Consider the following 27,157-nt stretch of genomic DNA (forward strand, 5'->3'; position numbering starts at 1 on the left):
AGTTCTGTCTCACTACAACAAAGATTTAAAATGACGGACCAGTGTTACAGCTTCATTACAGCTCAGAGTTTTATTTGGTAAAGAAAATCCATCCCCACGCATGAAGATGAGCTGACCTCGCAGGAGAGGAGTCAGTCGGTCTTGGCTCCCTCTTTTTATATGCTTTGGCTCCTCCCACCTGGCCTGCCCTAGGCAAACTAGGCAAACTAGAGCTAGCCAGGAAGGGGACCTGTTTGTTTCACCTGAGGTTCTCACTCTGATCCACGAATTTTTCCTTTGTTCCCTTTTCACAGGCTTTTCCCCTTTCTTTGTCTATCTTTTAGCCACTGCCATTTTGGACTCCTTTTTCTATTCTAACTATTCCAAAACCACTGCAAGAAAGGTTAGCCAGATAACATTAAGATTTGTGTTTGGTCTGCTTCCTTTGTTGCTTAAGGTCAGTGAGTTCCAAAGAGTATGTATGTCATCTTTTGGTTCTTTGACTTTCCTGAGGAGAAATACACAAAAGGTTAGAAAATGATTTAAAATTTATGGATGACCACTTGAAGATATCATTTGGACAAAGAAAAGTCAGGATGAGAATATATATAAAATGAAGGTGTAATTCAAACCTTCAAGTATCATTCAGTCTATAAAAACTTTAATCTGTTGCACAATCTGTGGGTTTAAGGACTCCTATTGTTAGATGATCCTGATGTTGTGGTACAGTTCACAGACTCAGATTCTTTATGGAGTATACTTTGTTTTCTGGCCAAAAATAACAGACTCTCTTTTCCAAGAAAATGGATATATACTCATATAAATAAATGTTTGTATATAATTTTAGGAAGTCTCTGGCTCTCTTGAAGTCCATCAATGAAGAATTTCAGATTATTAAAAACTTAATATTCTATATGTAAAGCTCTGTTTCACTGACATCATGAGCAGCAGCATCTTCATGTAAGATTGACAATGCATTTAAAAGAAAAAGAAACAAAGCCCAGGGTGCATTTGGTATCAAACTCCAACATTTACAGGCTTCCCTTGTGGCTCAGCTGGTAAAGAATCCACCTGCAATGTGGGAGACCTGGGTTTGATCCCTGGTTTGGGAAGATCCCCTGGTGAAGGGAAAGGCTACCCACTCCAGTATTCTGCCTGGAGAATTCTATGGACTCTATAGGCCATGGGATCTAAAGAGTCAGACACAACTGAGTGACTTTCACTTTCACTTTCTTTGGGACATTTTCAAAGATAGTTTCAATTGTTTTTTCCTGTCAGAAAGACATGAAAAATCTTAAAGGAGCCTTTAAGTAATCTCCAGATGTATTTTACTAGTTGTTTGTACTTTTCTATTTTCAGATTCCTTAAATAGTTTTAGCCTTTGACTTTAGCTCTGCTTTCTAATTAGCATAAATGCTTTTTTTTCTCTAAATACTATTTGAATAAGTTTCTTAAAAATCCAGACTTTACATATATGACAGTTTAAATTCTCAGTTGAGAACATATATCAATGCCCTAGAGACGTTTGTGTTTTATTATCACAAACTGTACCATCTATTTTGGTCCAATTCAAAGACACTATCAACACTTTCAAAAGATTCATCCAAGAACTGTTTTCTTTTCAGAAAGAAACATTCTGAAAAATTTTGCACAGTCTGCTAAAGCTTACTCTCCATGTGAGTCAGTGTTTAATCTTTGTGTTTCGATTGGGATTGTTGTATTGGTGTTTTCACCTTAATGCGAAATAAAAGAAACCGAGCTGCATAAATGCTTCTTGCCTTCCCACAGAGTGCCATGCTTGCTCTCCTGGGCTGCTGGGCCACTTTGGAACATAGAAAGGTGGGGAAAGACCAGCCCTGTTGTAAAACACATTTCATCTCAGCTTTTGTTCTCTTGCATTATAGAACAAAGCTCAGTGGAAGTTGCCCTGTGGCACAGTGTTAGCTTTTCATAGTTCTATACACAGAGGTCTTACAGAAATGTGCTTAACAAAATTGAACATTAAAAAAATTTAAATTATTTGTAAGAGTTGCAGAAAAGATTAAAAAGTAAGTAGTAACTTTCCTGAGGGTGAAAAAATAAAAGTAGCTGGTAGTTTAATTTACATCATATATATGAGTCATTTGGATTTTCCTGATGACTCAGTGCTGAAGAATCCACTGCAATATAGGAGCCTCAGGAGACGCAGGTTTGATCCCTGGGTCAGGAAGTTCCCCTGCAGGTGGGCATGGCAATCCACTCCAGTATTCTTGCCAGGAGAATCCCATAGACAGAGGAGCCTGGCTACAGTCCATAGGGTTGCAAAGAATTGGACACTACTGAGCAAGAAAGCGTTGATTCATTTAACAATGTTTTCTCCATTATAATTAAAATCTCACCATAAATAACCAATACAGTTAAGATTAAATATATCCTATGCAGAAATTTGTTTGACTTTTAAATTTTCTGTTGATTTTCTTTTGATTAGTGAATCATATAAAAGACCAAAAGACTGAATATTTGATCATTTATATAATCATAACACACTTTTGAAGCCAGAGTAGAGCACGACTTTTGAAACGCTACTGGAAAATATGACATCTTTTTCTCAGAGCTTCAGGACTCTTTCTTAAAACATTCCTTTGTAAATTACACTTAAGATCATTATCATAAACTGATGTTTAGGAGATGGGAGAAGCAAAATCTACAGGCTATCCCAACGTGTTTCCTTCGCATGCACTTCCCTTTGTATATAGACTATCATAAGTCTTTATGGGGCTTTAAAATCCTAGAACTTCTCAAGGACAAAACATCTTTGGCAGCAATACAGTGAATAGTCCATAATGGATTTCCAGGATGTGTTTCTAAGATGAGGCACAGAGAGATTTGGGGCAATGTTTCATGTTTTCTAAATTACTAATGGAGACCCAAATATCATTTGGGGGTATGACAAGATGGCCAGGCATTCAGACTCTGAAGCCAGATTGTCTGGCTGCAAGCCCTGGCTCTGCCAATTTCTCAGTGTGTATCCTTGGACAGGTTCCTTCAACTCTCAGTGAATCCGTAATCATATCTGTTAGATTGAACTAGTGATTACACTCACGGCAGGTCCTGGCGTGAGGATTAAATGAGTTAACACATGTACAACTCTTAGAGCAATATCCAGCACATTGAAAAACTTATTTTTTAAGTCAGTTGTTATTACATATGTTCTGATTTAGATGTAGTATCTATTTTTAAATTATAAACAGAGAAAGTTTTCACAGAAAGAAACCAAGAACAAAAGTGATATGAAATTATTTATTTGACAAGCAGTTTAGTTTTGTTTTGAACTTAGCATAAGTTTCATTTTCATGTTTTGAACATTTCACAGTATTACAAGTTTATAAGGATTCTCTGGTGTGTTTTGTTCATTGCTGCCTAGTGTCATGTCCAACTCTTGCACTCCATGGATTGTAGCCCACCAGGCTCCTCTGTCCATGGGATTCTCCAGACAAGAATACTAGAGTGGGTTGCCATTTCCTTCACCAGGGGACCTTCCTGACCCAAGGATCAAACTTGGGTCTCTTATGTCTCCTACATTGCAGGTGGGTTCTTTACCAATTGAGCCACACAGGAAACCCCAATATTAATTAAATTATTGATTGTTATATAATCAATTATTTATTTCACAATAGAGGGAAATCTAAAAGTCATAAATTAACTAATTTCAATGTATATGCTTTTAATATGATTATTATAACATTACTTTTATATGTGCTGATGTACTAAAAAATCAAGAAAGCCATTCTTAATTCAAATGTTACTAAAATCTTACAATCTGGTTAGTATCTTACTTTGGAAACCACAGTCTAAATTAAACATCTTTGGTAGTAACTAACTTGCATTGTCAATAAGGCACTTCTAGTTAAAGAGACATCTTTTTGGTCATATGTAATTTCCAGTGGAAAGAAAGAAAGTACTGAATATTACTGAAGTTAATTGATACAAATGGTATGCCACTGCTTTCTGAAACTGTCAAGAAAATTATATTTCATTTCTTTAGCCTCGTATCTTTGACTTACTCTCAAATCCAGAAGTGATATTATTTTCATAAATGCAAAAAAAAAAAACCCTAATTTCTACTCAACTGTTTTATCACAGAATAAAATAATTTATTATTCAGCATTAATCCAAAGGTATTTGGATCACTTCTGAATTTTAAAAGCAAAGTAAAGCAATTAAGAGAAAGCATTGAAAGAAATTAACAATAATTATTATACATATTTAGAAGTTTCAAACATTTCTAAGATTAAAATTAATTCAAGAGTAACCTAAGATATACTGGTAGGGGCAGAAATCTGCAAAGAGAGTACAGAAGACACAAGATGGCCTTTTAGATAGGAGTAAGAATCTACTTCATGCAGATACTCTATATTGTAGAATGATATTAAAATATGCACATGCCACCACCCTTATGGCAGAAAGCAAAAAAGAACTAAAGAGCCTCTTCATGAAAGTGAAAGAAGAGAATGAAAATGTTGCCTTAAGACTCAACATTCAGAAAACTAAAATCATGGCATCTGGTCCCATCATTTCATGGGAAATAGATGGAGAAACAGTGGAAACAGTGGCTGACTTTATTTTGGGGGGCTCCAAAATCAGTGCAGATGGTGATTGCAGCCATGAAATTAAAAGACGCTTGCTCCTTGGAAGAAAAGTTATAACCAACCTAGACAGCATATTAAAAAGCAGACACACTACTTTGCCAACAAAGTTCCATCTAGTCAAAGCTATGGTTTTTCCAGTAGTCAGGTATGGATGCGAGAGTTGCACTATAAAGAAAGTTGAGTGCCAAAGAATTGATGCTTTTGAACTGTGGTGTTGGAGAAGATCTTGAAAGTCTTTTGGACTGCAAGAAGATCCAACCAGTCCATCCTAAAGGAAATCAGTCCTGAATATTCATTGGAAGGACTGATGCTGAAGCTGAAACTCCTATAGCTTGGCCACTTGATGTGAAGAACTGACTCACTAGAAAAGACCCTGATGCTGGGAAAAATTGAAGGCAGGAGGAGAAGGGGATGACAGAGGATGAGATGGTGGAATGGCATCACCGATTCAATGGACATGTGTTTGAGTAAACTCCAGGAGTTAGTGATGGACAGGGAGGGCTGGCATGCTGCAGTCCATGGGGTCACAAAGAGTCAGACATGACTGAGCAACTGAACTGAACTCCTCCATTATGATATAATCAATCTCATGTGACTGAACATGGAGGTGTTAATATTATGTATAAATACACAAGTGAGGAATGTATATAGTGTACAAATGAGGACTGTGAAGCAGTGAGATAAGTGAGTTATGATAGGGCACTTGCCCAAAGTGGAAGTCTTCAGCAGCATGTGCTCTGACTCTAATCTCACATCTTCTGCCTGCACTATGCTAGTACATAAGGTGTAAGGTAATATACCATCACAGTTTGCCTGGGACACAAGGACTACCATGATAAAACCAGGAATTAACTGCATCATATAAAACACGTAACTATCAAATTGGGTTAAAGATTTACTGAGCATGGCCACGCCCATCAGAACAGTTTCCCCCTTAGTCAGTCTCTCCCATCAGGAAGCTTCATAAGTCTCTTATCCTTATCCATCAGAAGGCATACAGAAGGAAAACCACAAACACAGAAAATTAATCAAACTGATTACATGGACCACACCATTGTCTAACTCAATGAAACTATGAGCCATGCCGTGTAGGGCGAGCCAAAACAGACAGTTCTTGGTGGAGGGTTTCAACAAAACGGGGTCCACTGGAGAAGGGAATGGCAAACCACTTCAGTGTTCTTGCCTTGAGAACTCCATGAACAGTACGAAAAAACAAAAGATAGGACACTGAAAGATGAACTCCCCAGGTTGATATGTGCCCAAAATGCTACTGGAGAACAGTGGAGAAATAAATCCAGAAAGAATGAAGAGATGGAGCCAAAGCAAAAACAACACCCAGTTGTGGATGTGACTGGTTGTGAAGTAATGTCCAATGCTAAAGAACAATATTGCATGGGAACCTGGAATGTTAAGTCCATGAATCAAGGTAAATTGGAAGTGATCAAACAGGAGATGGCAAGGGTGAAATTCAACATTTTAGGAATCAGTGAACTAAAACGAACTGGAATGGCTAAATTTAACTCAGATGACCATTATATCTACCACTGTGGGCAAGAATCCCTTAGAAGAAAGGGAGTAGCCTTCACAGTCAACAAAAGAGTCTGAAATGCAGTACTTGGCTGCAATCTCAAAATACCACAGAATGATCTCTGTTCGTTTCCAAGGCAAACCATTCAGTATCACAGTAATCCAAGTCCTTGCCCCAAGCAGTAATGCTGAAGGAGCTGAAGTTGAACGATTCTATGAAGACCTACAAGATCTTCTAGAACTAACATCCAAAAAAAGGTGTACTTTTCATTATAGGGGACTGGAATGCAAAAGTAGGAAGTCAAGTGATACCTGGAGTAACAGGCAAATTTGGCCTTGGAGTACAAATGAAGCAGGGCAAAGGCTAACAGAGTTTTGCCAAGAAAACACACTGGTCATATCAAATACCCTCTTCCAACAACACAAGAGAAGACTCTACACATGGACATCACCAGACGGTCAATACCAAAATATGATTAATTATATTCTTTTCAGTCAAAGATGGAGGAACTCTATACAGTCAGAAAAAACAAGACAGGGAGCTGACTTTGGCTCAGATCATAAACTGCTTATTGCAAAATTCAGAGTTAAATTGAAGAAAGTAGGGAAAACCCTAGACCATCCAGGTATGACCTAAATCATATCCCTTATGATTATACAGTGGGGGTGACAAACAGATTCAAGGGATTACATCTGACAGACAGAATGCCTGAAGAACTATGGACAGAGGTTCATGATACTGTACAGAAGGCAGTGATTGAGACCATCCCCAATAAAAAGTAATGCAGAAAGGCAAATTGATTGTCTTAGGAAGCTTAAAAATAGCTGAGAAAGAAGAGAAGCAAAAGGCAAAGGAGAAAAAGCAAGATATACCCATCTAAATGCAGAGTTCCAAATAACAAGGAGATATAAGAAAGCCTTCCTCAGTGATCAATGCAAAGAAATAAAGGAAAACAATAGAATGGGAAAGACTAGAGATCTCTTGAAGAAAATTAGAGATACCAAGGGAACATATCATGCAAAGATGGGCACAATAAAGGACGGAAATGGTATGGACCTAACAGAAGCAGAAGATATTAAGAAGAGGTGGCAAGAATACACAGAAGAATTATACAATAAAGATCTTCATGACCCAGATAACCATGATGGTTTGATCACTCACCTAGAGCCAGACATCCTGGAATGCAAGTCACGTGGGCCTTAAGAAGTATCACTTAGGAAGCATCACTGCAAACAAAGCTAGTGGAGGTGATGGAATTCCACTTGAGCTATTTCAAATCCTAAAAGATGATGCTGTGAAGTGTTATACTCAATATGCCAGCAAATTTGGAAAACTCAGCCGTGGCCACAGGACTGGAAAAAGTCAATTTTCATACCAACCCCAAAGAAAGGCAATGCCAAAGAATGCTCAAACTACCACATAATTGCACTCATCTCACACGCTGGTAAAGTAATGCTTAAAATTCTCCAAGCCAGGCTTCAATAGTACATGAACTGTGAACTTCCAGATGTTCAAGCTGGTTTTAGAAAAGGCAGAGGAACCAGAGATCAAATTGCCAGCATCCACTGGATCATCAATAAAGCAAGAGAGTTCCAGAAAAATATCTACTTCTGCTTTATTGACTATGCCAAAGCCTTTGACTGTGTGGGTCACAACAAATTGTGGGATATTCTTAAAGACATGGTAATACCAGACCACCTAACCTACCTCTTGAGAAATCTGTATGTAGGTCAAGAAGCAACCGTTAGAACTGGACTGGAACAACAGACTGGTTCCAAATTGGGAAAGGAGTATGTCAAGGCTGTATATTGTCACCCAGCTTATTTAACTTATATGCAAAGTACATAATGAAAAACGCTGGGTTGTATGAAGCACAAGCTGGAATCAAGATTGCTGAGAGAAACATTAATAATGTCAGATATGCAGATAACCCCACCCTTATGATAGAAAGCGAAGAAGAACTAAAGACCCTCTTGATGAAAGTGAAAGAGGAGAGTGAAAATGTTGGCTTAAAACTCAACATTCAAAAAACTAAGATCATGGCATCTGTTCCATCACTTGATGGCAAACAGATGGTAAAACAATGAGAGACTTTATTTTGGGGGCTCCAAAATCACTGTAGATGGTGACTGCAGCCATGAAATTAAAAGACACTTGCTCCTTGGAAGAAAAGCTATGACAAACATAGCCAGTATGTTAAAAAGCAGAGACATTACTTTGCCAACAAGGTCCATCTAGTTCAAGCTATGGGTTTTCCGGTAGTCATGTATGGATGTATGGATGTGAGAGATGGACTATAAAGAAAGTCGAGCACCAAAGAATTGATGCTTTTGAACTGTAGTGTTGGAGAAGATTCTTGGGAGTCCCTTGACTGCCAGGAGATCCAACCAGTCCATCCTAAAGGAAATCAGTCCTGAATATTCATTGGAAGGACTGATGCTGAAGCTCCAATACTTTGGCCACCTGATACGAAGAACTGACACCTTAGAAGAGACCCTGATGCTGGGAAAAATTGAAGACAGGAGAAGATGATGACAAAGGATGAGATGGTTTGATGCATCACAGACTTGATGGACATGAGTTTGAGCATGTTCCAGGAGTTGATGATGGACAGGAAACCTGGCGTTCTACAGTCCATGGGGTTGCAAAGAGTCAGACATGACTGAGCAACTGAACTGAACTGAACTATCAATTGTTTTTACTTTGCCATAGGATATCAAAGAATTTTTATATCAACACCAAAGTACAGTAAAATATGGAAATGGTCCCTTTTTATAAAACTATTTTTTCTGCCTAATGTACAATTATGATAATAAGGGGAAATCAGTAACCATACCCAAAAGGAAAAAAAAATAAAGGTACACCACCATTTTTGAGTGCAGCTATTGCCAGACTCTGTGTCAATTGTATTTTTTTCATCTACTCCTTTGAAAAAGTATATATGATATGTAATATTATCTTCATTGTATAGATGCAAAAGCCAAAGAACTAAAATAACTTGCCCAAGATCATGAAGGTAGCATAGCTTAAATTGGAATTATGCTTTTTTTCTGTTCAAAACCGTATTTTCATAATGCAAAGTCAGTTCAGTTCAGTCACTCAGTCCCGTCCAATTCTTTGCCACCCTGTGGACTGCAGCACGCCAGCCTTCCCTTTCCATCACCAACTTCCAGAGCTTGCTCAAACTCATGCCCATCGAGTTGGTGTGCCATCCTGCCATCTCACCCTCTGTTGTCCCCTTAATACAAATAATTTAAAATTAAAGTCCATTGATTTGCCATTCTGTTATTTCAGTAACTCTGCTCTAGGTCTAGAATTATTCTTAGAAAACATCTTTATTTGTGTGTTCCTTTTGACATTCCAGTAAAAAAAAAACTTTTTTGAGTACCTTGTTTGTACTGCCCTCTGTGCTAAATGTAGATAATGAACTTACAGACACAAATTAAGCACCAGTCCTGACCTCAGTGGCATTTTAGAGAAGGAAGCAGACACCTATGTAGTTAGGTCATCAACGTCATACCTAGTAAGTGTTATATAATTTCTTGATGAAGTGTAAACAGAAGAGAAAGTAAACAATAAAATCTTCCTAAAACAAAAGTGATTCACAGGAGAATTGACAGTGGAGATGGTATTTAAGTTTCTGGGTTTTTTTTTTTAATAAATAAGTATATGACTTTACCAAATAAAGAGAGTAAGACGGCAGTCTTCCAAGGAGAAGAGGAAGGTACAAGGAAAGTCATTCTTAGAGAATTATGAGTCCCCCAGAGAATTTGAAAAATAGGAGGTGACAGAACTAAGGTGGTAAAAGATAACAAAGGAAATAAAAGGTAGAGGAGAGACTGAGAAGGAATGTAGTTGCCAAGCAGTTTGGACTTTAATCCTGAAGAAACAATGCAATATGTAAAACAGTCTTTAGCCCTTTATAGCAATTCTTTACTTATTTCTATCTGCCTTTCCACTATACACTCCATGAGAGCTGAATCTTGTATTGATTGGAGATGTTTCTCCAGAAACCAGAAGAGTACTTGATACATAGTAGGCACTTAAATATGTATATATGCAATATTGCTGAATGTTTAAAATAAATATTATGTAAGCATTAACAGGTACAACCAATTAACGATTATTGTAATAGGTCAAGCAAGAGAAAACAAATGCAGAATGTGAACAGTGATAATAGATTTTGTATAGAGTCAGCACCACTTAATAACTTATGGACTAAGATGGGTTTGATAAAGTAGAGAATCCAATATTACAATAAAGTTTCAAACCTGGGTTATTAGATGCATGGTGGTATCTTAACCAAAACAGGAATAGAGGAGAAAAAGAAGGTTCAAGAGAAATTTTTTAAGTTTGTATTTGAATTCACTGAGAATACATTTCATTTGGGACATGATCTGATAATCATCAGGCAACAGTGTTAAGAAAACAGTCCTCCAATTTTAGTTCTTATCTTGTGAATGAAAATAACTATTTAATATATAATGTTCAAATTTATGTCATCCACATCCTTTGAAAGCCTTCAGTTCAGTTCAGTTCAGTCGCTCAGTTGTGTCCGACTCTTTGCGACCCCATGAATCGCAGCACGCCAGGCCTCCCTGTCATCACCAACTCCCGGAGTTCACTCAAACTCATGTCCATCGAATCGGTGATGCCATCCAGCCTTAGAGGGATAAGAAAACCATTTCATTTGTTATCAAATCTGTTTGAGATTATAATTATAATTCATTATTAGTACAGCAGAAACAGGGAGGTAGAAATAAATAACAGACTCTAAAAGTCCTGAATTACAACTTGGGAGGAAAAAAATACAAGCAGTCTAGTTGTCAATCCAAATTATTATCACAAATTTTGTTATCTATTAGACAAAATGTGGATGCTATATAATGCTAAATAAACTACCATTGATTTAAATCTGTAATAGTTTTAGGGTTGTTGAAATTTGTTAGATTCTTAATAATACTGAGAAATTGTACATGAGAAATTGCCAAGCTGATACAAAACATTACATCCAGCAAAAACTCATTATTTATATGAAAATGTTGAATCTATAATCTCCTTTCAGAGTCTTCTCTGAGGCCAAAAAGGGGGACACTTCCACTCCCAAAATAGTTGCCCCCACATTTCCCTGAAACATTTAAAGAATACCTCTCTTTTGTTTCCTTTAACAATAGTCTTATCATTGTATGGTTTCTTAATACCTCCTGTATAAAAATCATCATATGTATTAAGCTGCAAATTTGAAAAAGATTCATTAGTTCATTATCTATAAAAGTCCTGATTAAAGAAAATTATTGTTCTCTATAACAGAAAAAGAAGACATTTGATTTTGTGATTCATTGTGTTTAGAATATAAGTGATTTCTTATAGAATCTTGATTCTAATGCAGTTCAAAATATCTGTAACAATATCTGGGCTATTCATGAAGGAAAACCAAAGAAAGTCACTTTTTGTGTGACTTGTAGAAGTGTTTATGAAGAGCTGTTTAACTGATAAGGCTTCTAAAAAAAAGATCTGGGAATTTTGAGATGACTAACATTCAAGAACCATGGACCTTGTCCATTCATTTCAGCGCAATGTGAATACTAAGTTAATCCTACAACGTGAGGCACTTAGGGTAACTGATACTGGAAAGACCCAGAGGGATGGAATGGGGAAGGAGGTGGGAGGGGGGTTCAGAATGGGGGACACATGTACACCCATGACTGATTCATGTCAATTTATGGCAAAAAAAAAAAAAAAAAACCTACAATTTTGTAAAGTAATTAGCCTCCAATTAAAGTAAATAAATATTTTTTAAAAACCTGTAAAAATGGAAATAAGCTTAAATATTTTGAAAATATTTAATATAAAAAAGAATCACATCCAAGTATATTTTCTAAGAGCAAAATGCAACATATAATTTCTACATATTTAACAATAACATTGATTCAGGAAATCAGTCCTGAATATTCACTGGAAGGACTGATGCTGGAGCTGAAACTCCAATACTCTGGCTACCTGTTGTGAAGAACTGACTCATTTGAAAGGACCCTGATGCTGGGAAATATTTTAGGTAGGAGGAGAAGGGGATGACAGAGGATGAGATGGTTGGATGGCATCACCGACTCAATGGACGTGAGTTTGAGTAAACTCCTGGAGTTGGTGATGGACAGGGAGGCCTGGCGTGCTGCAGTCCATGGGGTCACAAAGAGTCAGACACAACTAGCAACTGAACTGAACTGAACTGAACAATAACACAGAAAAAGCACTGTAACCAATAGACTTCTCTCACCTAACCTCATCTTTAAAGAATACCATCCTAACTTTGATAATTTCCCTTATACTTATCAATTTTCTTGATTAGAAAAGGTAATCATGGACTGTAAACTTGTAATCTTCACAGTGTAACTAACTTCCTATAGAAAACCACTAGGAAGCAAATTGCAGGTTAGAAACCATCAGTATTCTAAAAAAAAAAAAAAAGCCTTAGTTTAATAACAAATGCTTTCAATTGATGCTACTGAACAAAATACAAAAGACACAGCACTCAGGTGTGAAACTTTTAATTTATAAGAAACCAGGGGAGTCTTCATTTGATACTTTATTATCTTTAATGAGAAGATGAAACTTGTCACTGATTAATTTTAAGACTGTATAAAGGTATCTCCCAAGGAGTTATAGACAGAACTAATTCCAAAGCACTTTGTATTCACATAGATTAGAATCTTGCTGAAATACTTCAGTGTTAGTCTCTTAGGAATTGTGAAAATGATGAGAAAAATCAGTTTGTTTCTATGAAGCACCTACTCTGCTTAGATCTATGGGAGGTGACCTTGAGAAATCCAGTAAATAGAGATGCAAAGCATCTATGGGAAGGTGGAGGGGAAAACAACCTACTACAAAACCAGAACACTTTTCCTAATGCAGACAATAGATGTGATGGGAATGCAACCCTTAGGAAATGTCATCATGGGAGACTTTCAACGTCGGGGTACAATATATAAATTCTAGGGAGATGTGAGGTATGATTAGGGAAGCAAACAAGTTGGGAGATAATCCTGGCAGGAGAATACCAAAAAGAAAGGGAGAAGGAAACAAGACTGAACAAGTATAGGTGAGAATGACAGTTGATGAGCCAGTGAATGAAAAGACTGGTTAGGAGCAATGCAGTCCACCACTGGGGAGCATTGACTGACAGGAAGGGACCTACAGTTCTGATCTATAAAACTCACCTGAGAGGTACCTTTGGCATAGAAGTAAGAGCTTAAGCTCTCAGACAGACTGCTTGATACTGCCACTTCCCAGCTGTTGGATTTTGGACAAATGATTTAATTTTCTATGCCTCAATTTCTCTGGGTAATAGGGAATGTCAGTTTTTAAAAATACATTTTTATTTGTTTTAAAATATATTTTTAGAAAATAAATATGTTTCTCTAACAGCAATGGTCAAGATAGATAGAAAAGCGCGACTATGAAAAGAACTTGGGCAGACATTGTAATAACCAAGATTTTCTCTTAACATCCATAATCTATTATCATTCAAACTGGAATACTGAGTTCATAATCTTTATATTTACGTATAAAAAGGACCTCTTATTCTCCCCACCTTGCCAACCAAGTGTTTGCATCCAGCTCCTGTCTTCAAGCTCTCTGGAATCAATGGCCAAATAAAGGATTTCATGACAGATTCTCAGATTTAAAGCCCAAATCTTCTAGATCCCTTCAGTAGTGCTGACAATTCATTTGACCTCAATATTTTCTGATAAGTTTTTTTTTTTAATATGTATTTGGGTGAAATTAATGACTTTAAGGAACATTATAGAAATTTGCCAAAATGGGAAACTTCTTTGGATTCTAATTCTATGCATGATAAATGGGGATCTTTATTACTACATTTAACCTTCAGCACATTTTTCTTTAAAATACAGATTCAAATGTAAAATCTAGCATTTGCAGACATTGTACTAATTTGTTCCAGTCACCCTTTATAACCCTCAAGGCTTTGAGTTCATAAAACGGACATGAATTACAATATGAGGTCTAATATTTCCATCACTGGTACACATAATTTCTTTCCAGATCTTCTTTGCGCTCCTGAGGAAAAACTCTGTGCATAGTGCAGATTGAATTGCTAAAAATCCCGATGAGAAATGAGAAATATAGAAGTAAAAAGCAAATATGTCATACATGTTTATTTCAGATAAATATAATTTTCCCTCCCTAAAACGAATTTATCTTTTAAACCAGGGCAATTGGGCAGAACAAATAGATTCTTTTCTTTGAAAAAGAAAACAGCTATTTATGTTGAATGTTCTATCTAATAGAGGTATATTGGGAACCGTAACAATTGCAAATAGATATGATAAAAAAGAAATAAATGATGTTCAACTTCTGATTTTAGCTTCTGCACTAGACTATGAAATCAGAGTTATTTACTTTTCATGTACCGCCATCATAGTTTTGTTGATCTAATCTATGTCCAATAAAGACACGATCAAGAACTATTACAAATCCCACCAACTTTGTAGCATTCATCAATCTACTGGCATTTTTCTACTTAAAAGACCTTAAAAGTAGACTATGATTGATGACTTATACTTTCTTAAAGAGAATTTATGAATTTCTTCTTTCTGCTTTGCTTTTAGGAGTATTTTGGAAAGGCTAAGTCTAATGTAATTCTGCCATAATTACTGCATCACTGGATGAGAAGTTGTACCACAGCTGCCAGAGCAGTTCCAGTAACTGCTTAAACTCTGACTTCAGCTTGTTGATTGTCTTTTAAGGAAAAGCTCAGGACAACATAATCTAAACAAGTGATTGCAGGGCCTTAGAAAAGGAAATGCTTAATTACTTAGTAATTCATATTGTAATTCATGTTCTTTTTATGAACTCAAAGGAAATAATGCTATAAAAATGGAGAACTGTATATGTTTAATATTTATAGAAGCATGTTGGAAAATGAAGTTCCTACTAATAAAATACAAATAATTTAGCTGCCACAGCTGGAAATCTCTAACTGTAGCACATATTTCTGTAATTGCTCTAATCCTTATATATTCTCTTGCTCTTTTGGCAGGCAGACCAGTAATGATTGTGGTGGAATATATGGAGAATGGATCTCTAGACTCCTTTTTGCGGGTGAGGTGTTCTTTTCTGATGGCATTTAAATGAGCTATTTTGAGTTCTAGATTTAAAACATTTATCATAAATTAATTTTTCCGTAATGTTATTCATGGATTCTTCCATGAAGAATAGCAGCAATTTCTCTAGGGTGCATTTCTCTGATACTGTGATACGTTACAGCTACTGAGGTGGGGAAGTATATACACATGATAATTTGATTTCTCCTATAAATTGACTTGCCATATCAAATATACATATTTCAAATGATGTTATAAAGAAAGAGATTAAATGAAACTCAGTTGCTTCACATAGCCTTTCATTTTGCTTTATTATATTTAACTACTTAGCAAAATATTTTATGCCTTATATATAGTGCTGAACCCTTTAAATTGATATATACTTACCAATAGTGACTCAAGTCCATATGGGAAGATGGATTTTATCAGCTTTGTTCATCTTAAGTTCATTTGGCTATTTAGAAAACAAAATGAGAAAGAATTAACCTCTGGCTATTTATTTTAGAACAAAAAAATTTTAAGCACTATTTTTAAAGTGACTTATCCTTGACAGTATGGCATATACAAAACTCATTTGTTTTGTGTCATAGTACAGAATAGCACAGCTAAGAAGACACCATGAAGTTATATTTCAAAATGTATTTATGATATTTTTGGTATTTAAAGAGCCATCATATGCTATAAAAATATTTATTGATAGGGGAAAAATATAAATATAAAAAACAATCACTGGACTAAATACTTTTCACCCGAGCAGAGGTCACATATGTGCATGTCACTGTATTCCTTAATATATATTTATCTACAGAGACATAGCCAATTTTCTTATGGAAAAAAGACTGACTTTTGCTATTTGAATTGTATTATGTGTTTTTCTCCATTTTTTTATGTGAATACGTGATCTCAAGCATTCTTTCTTCACTTCATTTTTTGCACAGTGTTATTTGGAGAAATTCTGTGTGTATCTTACCTCTCTCTCTTGATCCCATTTTCATTTATTTTTCTTTATTCCATTCCTTCTTCTTCCAACTGATCTCAATATTAACAGTGATGATATATTTACACTGACTGTACTTGATGTCCAGATTCAATACCAGAAGCTGAATTCAGCAAAATCGTCTAATTATTATAGAGCAATACTCTTCACAAAATGCATACTCTCAAGCAAGTATGCTCTTTAAGGCAAAATGAAACTCATAGGTGTTTAGGGACCTAAACAATTTGTTCTTTTCTGTAGCCATTCTCAGAATATATTTTATAGTTGTATCCATTTCTCCTGTAAATGTGTGAAATTACTTTAGGATAATTTATCAGGACCTCCTATGGTATTTGAAATGCATATATACTTATGCCTTTCCATTATGTGTATCCAGAAATGCATTTTTATCAGATACATATCAAAATGACTTGTTATCTAATGATGCTTGAGATTTTTTATCTACTATATCCTAGAGCTGAGTATAATGGCAAGTAATGTAACAGATACTCATCTAAATTGCTGCTGAAAATTGGATCAAATGACTGCCACAAGCAAATTAGGAGAGAAATGTTAGTTTCAGACGTAAGTTTTGTCCTGCTGAATCATGAATTAATTAAAACATGTTGTAAAGAAAATATACATTATAAAATATTTACTCATAAACATACATGTTTATAAGTGGTAATTTTCATGATTAAATTTTAAAAACTAATATTTTTCAGCTCTATGCACAATTGGTTAGACACAATACAATCTGGGAAAGAATAAATGTTCAAATAATGTGGCTACTTTCACTGATACTATAAGAACATTAACATATACTGTCTCAGTTCATCTTGGCTCTGCCACTTACTGGTTGTGTGACCCTGTGACTTGAGCAAGTGACTAACTTTTCTGTGCCTCTGTTTACTTATCTATAAAATGGGAATATTACTTGTATCCACTTCATGCAGTTGTTGTAAGGATTGAGTTGATTATTGTAAAGCATATAGAATAATGCCTGACATATTGTAATGGGTAGACCAAGGATTAAAATTCAAGTCTCTGAATCCAAAAGCCATGATTTCATACACATTAAATTCTTTTATCTTAAATTACTTATTACTTCTTCTTATAAGTTCACTACCATCTCCCCATGGGGTCTTGTGTCCCCTCCTCACAAGAATTAGTATTAAAATAAAAATCATATGAATGGGATAAAAAAACATAGGGTCAGTACTCCCTTTTTACTCTTTTTTAAGATTCTTTCTTTATAATCATATCTGTTTTATCTCAGAAGTTCAAAATGCTTCATAAACTTTATGTCAACAGCAGATACTCAGCTCCCCATGGCAAGCAGAGATAATATATATATATATATATATATCCCACATAGTCTCAAAAGCCAAGTCATTTTTCAAACTACTGCTTTAGAATTTGATAATCACAGCTTCTGCAATCACAGAGAGGAGGAAGTAGCTAAGTGCATGCCGTAGTAGGGGAGCCATCCACGGCTCATTAATAGCATTTCGTGCTTACTGGAGATAAAAAAGATTTCCCTTTGGTCTCCCACACTATTTGAAAATCACTTCAATTCCCTGTTTTATATGAAGGAATGGTAGCAAACCAAGTACAAGATTACAGTCTGGTGGCAGTGGCTGGCTGGTTTTGATACTCCCCTGAATGCATAAACCTACTATTTAGATCCTTGCAGACATTTCTCAAGAAATATATTAGCAGATGATGGTGTGGTTAAGTAAGCATGTTTGTGTGTAAGTGTGTATGTGCATGTAAATGTGGAAAAGGAGAGGTGGGTAGGTATACAAGTATATGTGTGTGTTACCTTTTAAAATAAAATGCATTTTGACTCAGCAAGTGGAGCATCAGCTTGACTGCCCAGAAGATAAGACCCCACTGGTATGTAAGTTCTCCTAGATTTTCCAAGGAAATGCTCTAGTGTAAATGAAGCACAGCCCTGAAGCTTATTCCTGCACAGTCTAACTATACATATAGATTTCATAAACACTTTTATTGGCGCTGACCTGGCAACTGTTTATCCCTAAATCTTTGGACCTCCTTTTCTTATAGCAATATTAACTAGCAATCCAAATAAAAATAGTTATAAAATACTTTAAAAATTTGAGGCATCATATGTCAAGCACAAAAAAATTACTCCTTTATTTAATAGCATTTTTTATAAAATAAAATAATCTGATTATGTTTTAAAACAATTGCTCTGGTTGTTGCACAGAGAAGAGACTATAGTGAGGTACAGATGGATACAGGGAAATCAGGAGGCTTTTGCAATAATCCAGGTAAGGAGATGATGGAGGCTTAGATTAGGATAGTTGCAGTTGAGTTGATGGAAAATGGTAGACTCTGTGATACATTTTGAACATTGAGTCAATCAATAGCATTCACTAGGGGGTAGGATCAGGTGTTAAAGCAGAAGAGAATATTCAATGATGATGGCATCCGCAATATAAGGTTAAGAATAGGCACTAACTTCTTTCTGTAGCTATTATGACTTTATTGTAATGAATATCTTATAGACCTAAAACTCTAAGAAAATGTCTGTCACATAGTAATATGTCCATAATTTTATCTATTATTATTATAATATATTTCAGAAGATGTCCTTAGTTTTGAGGTTTTTAAAAAATATTTATTAATTTATTTGCTGCATTTGGTCTTCGTTGATGTATCTGGGCTTTCTCTACTTGTGGAGAGCAGGAGCTATTCTTTATTGCAGTACATGGACTTTTCATTGCATTAGCTTCTCCTGTTGCAGAGTATGGGCTCTAAGATGCACAGGCTTCAGGAGTTGTGGCTCACAGGCTCTAAAGCATGGGCTCTGTAGTTGTGGCACACAGGCTTAGTTGCCTCACAGCATGTGGAATCTTCCTGGACCAGGGATGGAACACCCATATCCCCTACATTGGCAGGTGGATTGATTCTTAACCACTGGATCACCAGGAAAGCCCACTGAGTATTTTAAAGTTGTTTTCCTGTTACTTCTTAGTCTACTTTTTCTAGTGGCTAAAAATATTCTTAATGTTCACCATTTTTTAAAATCTGGGTATACCTCACAAATATGAGTGTTTAAATAATACATAAAAGTGCATATCAGCATTCCAAAAGCAATTATTAGACATTTGAAGATTTTCCTTGAACAAATGCAAAGCAAATATTAATTTAAAAAATTAAAGGGATCTTTTAAATATTTATGTACTCAAATTATAAATCTAGTAAAGATAGCATTTACCTTATGCTAGTTATATATTAATAATGAGAGCTGTGTTTTATTAGCACACTCTTTCTTGTAAATTGTGTTTTGTGGAGTTATATTTGTGCTGGAGTGTAAGAGCATAATTAATCCACATCACATTCATTTTATATTCAACAGTAGAAAAAGAGTGAATTACACTTATCCACCAATATCTCTCTTTAAACCCTAAAAGTTACAGTTGAATTACATACCTTTAATTACATTTTTTCAGAAGAAAATATGTGAAACTTCAGGTCAATGAGTTATTATTACGCCTGTGCCAGTTTAATGCCAAAGACTATTCTAAAAATATGTGACAGTAAGCATCCAAATATATGAAAGCATAGTATACTTGGAACAAAGCATATCAGTGACTGAACTTTTTATTCTTAAATTAGGAGTTCAGATCAGATCAGATCAGATCAGTCGCTCTGTCGTGTCCGACTCTTTGCGACCCCATGAATCGCAGCACGCCAGGCATCCCTGTCCATCAACAACTCCCAGAGTTCACTCAGACTCACGTCCATCAAGTCAGTGATGCCATCCAGCCATCTCATCCTCTGTCGTCCCCTTCTCCTCTTGCCCTCAATCCCCCCCAGCATCAGGGTCTTTTCCAATGAGTCAACTCTTCGCATGAGGTGGCCAGTACTGGAGTTTCAGCTTTAGCATCATTCCTTCCAAAGAAATCCCAGGGCTGATCTCCTTCAGAATGGACTGGTTGGATCTCCTTGCAGTCCAAGGGACTCTCAAGAGTCTTCTCCAACACCACAGTTCAAAAGCATCAATTATTCGGTGCTCAGCCTTCTTCACAGTCCAACTCTCACATCCATACATGACCACAGGAAAAACCATAGCCTTGACTAGACAAACCTTTATTGGCAAAGTAATGTTTCTGCTTTTGAATATGCTATCTAGGTTGGTCATAACTTTCCTTCCAAGGAGTAAGTGTCTTTCAATTTCGTGGCTGCAGTCACCATCTGTAGTGATTTTGGAGCCCAGAAAATAAAGTCTGACACTGTTTCCACTGTTTCCCCATCTATTTCCCATGAAGTGATGGGACCGGATGCCATGATCTTCGTTTTCTGAACGTTGAGCTTTAAGCCAACTTTTTCACTCTCCTCTTTCACTTTCATCAAGAGGCTTTTTAGTTCCTCTTCACTTTCTGCCATAAGGGTGGTGTCATCTACATATCTGAGGTGATTGATATTTCTCCCGGCAATCTTGATTCCAGCTTGTGTTTCTTCCAGTCCAGCATTTCTCATGATGTACTCTGCATATAAGTTAAATAACAGGGTGACAATATACAGCCTTGATGTACTCCTTTTCCTATTTGGAACCAGTCTGTTGTTCCATGTCCAGTTCTAACTGTTGTGTCCTGACCTGCATACAGATTTCTCAAGAGGCAGATCAGGTGGTCTGGTACTCCCATCTCTTTCAGAATTTTCCACAGTTTATTGTGATCCACACAGTCAAAGGCTTTGGCATAGTCAAGAAAGCAGAAATAGATGCTTTTCTGGAACTCTCTTGCTTTTTCCATGATCCAGCAGATGTTGGCAATTTGATCTCTGGTTCCTCTGCCTTTTCTAAAACCAGCTTGAACATCTGGAAGTTCACGGTTCAAGTATTGCTGAAGCCTGGCTTGGAGAATTTTGAGCATTACTTTACTAGCGTGTGAGATGAGTGCAATTGCGTGGTAGTTTGAGCATTCTTTGTCATTGCCTTTATTTGGAATTGGAATGAAAACTGACCTTTTCCAGTCCTGTGGCCACTGCTGAGTTTTCCAAATTTGCTGGCATATTGAGTGCAGCACTTTCACAGCATCATCTTTCAGGATTTGGAATAGCTCAACTGGAATTCCATCACCTCCACTAGCGTTGTTTCGTAGCGATGCTTTCTAAGGCCCACTTGACTTCACATTCCAGGATGTCTGGCTCTAGGTCAGTGATCACACCATCGTGATTATCTGGGTTGTGAAGATCTTTTTTGTACAGTTCTTCTGTGTATTCTTGAAACCTCTTCTTAATATCTTCTGCTTCTGTTAGGTCCATACCATTTCTGTCCTTTATCGAGCCCATCTTTGCATGAAATGTTCCTTTGGTATCTCTGATTTTCTTGAAGAGATCCCTAATCCTTCCCCATTCTGTTGTTTTCCTCTATTTCTTTGCATTGATCGCTGAAAAAGGCTTTCTTATCTCGTCTTGCTATTCTTTGGAACTCTGCATTCAGATGTTTATATCTTTCCTTTTCTCCTTTGCTTTTCGCTTCTCTTCTTTTCACAGCTATTTGTAAGGCCTCCCCAGACAGCCATTTTGCTTTTTTGCATTTCTTTTCCATGGGGATGGTCTTGATCCCTGTCTCCTGTACAATGTCATGAACCTCATTCCATAGTTCATCAGGCACTCTATCTATCAGATCTAGGCCCTTAAATCTATTTCTCACTTCCACTGTATAAGCATAAGGGATTTGATTTAGGTCATACCTGAATGGTCTAGTGGTTTTCCCTATTTTCTTCAATTTAAGTCTGAATTTGGCAATAAGGAGTTCATGGTCGGAGCCACAGTCAGCTCCTGGTCTTGTTTTTGCTGACTGTATAGAGCTTCTCCATCTTTGGCTGCAAAGAATATAATCAATCTGATTTCGGTGTTGACCATCTGGTGATGTCCATGTGTAGAGTCTTCTCTTGTGTTGTTGGAAAAGGGTGTTTGTTATGACCAGTGCATTTTCTTGGCAAAACTCTATTAGTCTTTGCCTTGCTTCATTCCGTATTCCAAGGCCAAATTTGCCTGTTACTCCAGGTGTTAATCTTGACTTCCTACTTTTGCATTCCAGTCCCCTATAATGAAAAGGACATCTTTTTTGGGTGTTAGTTCTAAAAGGTCTTGTAGGTCTTCATAGAACTGTTCAACTTCAGCTTCTTCAGCGTTACTGGTTGGGGCATAGACTTGGATTACTGTGATATTGAATGGTTTGCCTTGGAAACGAACAGAGATCATTCTGTTGTTTTTGAGATTGCATCCAAGTACTGCATTTCAGAGTTAGCGCATCAATATACAATAGCCTGAATTGATCTCTTTAACCATTTTAGTACTATAAAAGTGTTGTGTCATTTGTAGTATCTGGTACCATGTTGTATTTTCTAATATTCCTATTAATTCTCATTTTGCATACAGGACATTATATTAAAGTTTTTAATTGATAGGTAATTTATACTATAGTGATATATAGAGAAATTGAATATAGTTTCATGAATTCTTCTATAGTCATTCCTAACCCCTCATTTGAACCATACAGGAGAGTTCTTATTTACAAAACTGAATATTAGACTCAAAACTTGTGGTTCTCAACCATGCTTGGAAATCAGAATCTCCACCCTACTGACAAAATACACATGCAGTACCCAAGCAGATATATTTTGCAAAATTTTCGCAATAATTCTGATGCACTCCAGTGATGCTTCCTCAGGATCTTGGCACTGTGTTACACCCTCCCCCAGATGCTAAACAAAAAAGTTTAAATTTTACTGGCTTTATTTAAGTGCAGCACACAGTAACTATTGTAGTTTACCTTTGTACAAATCTAAGCAAAAAAAAAAAAAAAATCAATTTCAATAGAAAGGTCCGTAAGTTAAAGATATATTATATATTCAGATTCACTTTATTAAAACGTAATTTGAAATCCAACTGTCATGTTTCACAAATCTACTCTTCTTCCTAGATTTTTTACATGTATTAGAGATGAAATTTTTAGTTTCCTTATGATTGAAATTTCCGATTCCACTCTTGGTGGCCTTTCCCTTCTATAACTAAAAATACAACTTGGGCTAGCTTCAGTCCAAATTCACAATTACTACAAAATAATGAAGCCTTGAAGGATTTATTAAATAGTCTATAAGAGATTATAATAAGATTTTCAGCTGGGGCGGTCACAAAAACCAAGGCTTGAGTTAAAAGGAGATATTGACTATTATTTGTTCTGTGGTTATTTTAAACAAGAATGATCTGGTCTTTTCAGACCTATAAATAACCTTAGCCACTTCTTTTTCTAATTCAAGAACATTTTAAAAAGTCACAGCATGGTCAACTTCCTGATTTAGAAACATATAAAAACTGAATTTTAACTTTAAACTTAAGTTAGAAGTAATCCTCCAAGGACTGTTTTCTGCAAAGTCACTTATAAATCAATTGTTGAGAACTCAGGATGCATTTTCCCATAAATATTTCTTTTAAAGCTTCTGCTTAAGTCCCTAGGCAGATCCATAAAAGCCTCTTTAACACAGAATACAGCTCAAGGATGTAACTTTCAATACAAAGAAGACCTGTAGTTTCCTTCAAAAAAAAAAAAAAATGGAATAGATTTTTGTGCCTTATTTTAGCGGGGCGGGGGGGTGGGGGGAGTCCATTTTTATGCGGCATCCACCCCTTTCTTAATATCCTCTTCTCAGATCCTCAGATGTTTAATTTTTTCTGTTTTAAATTCATATGGTAGCACACCCTTCCTTCCCTTCTCATCCCCAGGCTAGGCTTTTTTCTACTTCATAGAATTACCTGTAACTTGGACCTTTACCCCATCCTAATTGTCCCCATTCTTTCATTGCTCCCATTCTTTCATTGTCACAGATCTTGCTGCTGCTGCTGCTAAGTCGCTTCAGTCATGTCCGACTCTGTGACCCCAGAGATGGCAGCCCACCAGGCTCCCCCGTCCCTGGATAAAACTAGGTTAATTCATACTAACATGTGATTCACAAATACTATTTTAATTCTCCTAGATAATTTTGCATTTTTACATGAACTTGTAAATCCAAATAATTTTTTTTTCATTTTACATTATTCTGGTTATGAGATCTACTTTCTTGACAAAATTTTAAGTATACAATATGGTATTGTTCACGACAGGTATATTATTGTACAGAAGCTCTCTAGAGTTTATTTATCTTGCTTAACTAGCCCTTTATGCTCATTGAAAGTTGTTCAGTTGAGTCTGTTTGCAACCCCATGGACTACAGAGTCCACGGAGTTCTCCAGGCCGGAATACTGAAGTGGATAGCCATTCTCTTTGTCAGAGGATCTTCCCAACCCAGGGATCGAACCCAGGTCTCCCTCATTGCAGGAGAATTCTTTACCAGCTGAGCTACAATGATGAGTAACTCTCTATATCCCCCTCACCTGGTCCCTGAAACCACCATTTCACCTTTTGATTCTGTGAATTTGGCCCAAACAGAATTTTAATAATGAAATTTCAGTTAGAAAAAAAAAAGAAGTGAGAACATTCATACAGTATGGATGAGAATATTTTGGGCTAAGGAACAATTAGAAACATAGAATTCGTCTCTTCTCTGTTGTGACTCTTCAGAGATTCTCATCATCAGTGCCTTAGAAAACCATTGTGTTTCTTTCAACTTCTAGTTTTCTCAGAATGTCCTCAAGCAACACAGAAGTAGGGAGACAAGAGGTTAACAAAGTGTCCACTGTTTGTATACCTCAATCTCTTGTAAACCACTTAGTAAAGTACATTTCCTGTGTAGCCATTTTGTAGTTCAAGTCAGCATTTTTGGAAGTAATAATTTTACAACTCTCCAGCTCACCCTTCTATTTTTACCACTCTGTTTTGAAAGGCTGGTGCAATTTTTTTATAACCCATGGTTAGTAAACTAAAAAAGTCTTTTGACATACATAATAACCAAATGTTCATTCAGTTCAGTTCAGCCGCTCAGTCGTGTCCATCTCTTTGCGATCCATGAATCACAGCACGCCAGGCCTCCCTGTCCATCACCAACTCCCGGAGTTCACTCAAACTCATGTCCATCGAGTCGGTGATGCCATCCAGCCATCTCATCCTCTGTCACTTCATTTTAAATCATAAATTGTCATTATCCAACAGTATTTATTTCACCACTTTTGTAAGGAATCCTTGCAAGTTGATTTATTTATTGTAGCTAACCAAGTGAATTGAACAGGATAGTGAATTGAATTCTTGGCAAATATTTGTTAAATGATGACATGCAATTTTTATTAATACTCCTCTAGAATAGTAGTTTATTATCTACTAGGTATAGTGTTGTTTATCACTCATGTTTAATGTTTTTAGGATACTGAGTCACTATAACAATTATTTACTCTGTACAAAGGAGTATTGCACATTTTTCAACAAGAATGTTTGATGACAGTGATATATATTATGATCCATGGATCTTTGATAATTTGTAAGGCTGTTCTGTTGATGGGCTCAACATTACTATAATTCTCTAGTGAAGACCTAGAAAGAGATACTGCAGACATCTGTATAACATGTTTATTCCCCTTTTCCTCACTCTCTAGCAAAAATACAAAATTCTGGAGGTTGTACTCAGAAGTGAAGATGCTTACAAGTATAGTCAGTATTTGTCATTTACTCATGATTTTCTCAGAGAATCTCTTGTAGTAAATCTAAATTTCCATAAAAAAAAAACTTCAAGAAAATATTCTATTATTGACTAAAAGCCAGAAGTACTTAGTCCATTAAGAGAAAAATAAATTCAGTTCAGTTTAATCCAATGAGTATCTGTTGAATATCTACTGAGTGCCAGGCATGGTGCTAGGTCCGGAGATTGAAGTGAGATTATGGTCAAGCTAGTGGGAGAGCCACACACACACACACACACACACACACGGCTTTAGCTAATGTTAGTATAGACAAGATGCTTTGAGAGCAATAAAAAGAAACAGTTTCCAACTTTATTCCTCCACTTTCCTGACCAATTACCCACTCCTTGCAAGTCCTGCTAGCTGTGTCTCTAAAGTAGATCTCAATCTTGATTCAGTTTTGAGTTTTAATCACCAGTTTCTCTATCCTGTGTTACTCTTTGTTGTTGTTCAGTAGCTAAATCATCTCCAACTCTTTGAGACCCCATGAACTGCAGCATGCCAGGATTCCCTGTCCCTCACTATCTCTCTGAGTTTGCTCAAACTCATGTCCATTGAGTCAGTGATGCCATCCAACCATCTCATCCTCTGTCACCTCCTTCTCCTCCTGCCCTCAATCTTTCTGAGCATCAGAGTCTTTTCCAATTAGTCAGCTCTTTGCATCAGGTGGCCAAAGTATTGGCACTTCAGCATCAGTCCTTCCAATGAATAATCAGGGTTGATTTCCTTTAGGATTAACTGGTTTGATCTCCTTGCAGTCCAAGGGACTCTCAAGAGTCTTCTCCATCACCACAGTTGGAAAGCATCAATTGTTTGGCGCTCAGCCTTCTTTAATATTTTCCTAATTGGTCTCTCCACTTCTGTTCTCTATACACAAGTCAGTATTTCATGCCCCAGTTAAAATTTTATTTTCTGTTTTCCTGCTTTCAAATAAATGTAGATAAAATGGAGGAGGTACCCTTCTCTTTTGCTTCTTACTTTGATTACAGCAATTAGCACAATAACTGGTCTGCAGTAGAGGTTAAATGAGTCTTGTTTGAAAGAATGAACTTGGGATTTTATTAAGGATCTCCCAAAAGATATGATGCTTATCATGAAAATCTTGGTTGCCCAAAGACTAGAACGGCATTCCTGGAAGAGGGAACCATATAAACAAAGTACATTAGAAGAGAAATAACATGTTGTGGTGGTGAATTAAACACCAAAAAATTGAATCCGAATAGGACATGAAACTAGAGACAAAGGCAAAGCCATATCTTTGTATTGAATACTATAC

General features: G+C 36.4%; 1 protein-coding gene across 11 annotated transcripts in view; it reads left to right on the forward strand.

Annotated features, from left to right (window-relative positions):
• Positions 1-27,157, forward strand: part of EPHA6 (EPH receptor A6) — a 1,033,311-nt gene that overhangs the window by 857,827 nt on the left and 148,327 nt on the right. For all 11 annotated transcript variants that reach the window (XM_010800991.4, XM_024994001.2, XM_010800997.4 and 8 more), the window contains one exon: positions 15,194-15,255. In XM_010800991.4, coding sequence (XP_010799293.2) covers positions 15,194-15,255 — 62 coding nt within the window. The remainder of the gene's footprint in view (positions 1-15,193; positions 15,256-27,157) is intronic.

The sequence above is a fragment of the Bos taurus genome, chromosome 1 (genome assembly GCF_002263795.3).
Source record: "Bos taurus isolate L1 Dominette 01449 registration number 42190680 breed Hereford chromosome 1, ARS-UCD2.0, whole genome shotgun sequence".
In the NCBI taxonomy this organism is placed as follows: Eukaryota; Metazoa; Chordata; class Mammalia; order Artiodactyla; family Bovidae; genus Bos; species Bos taurus.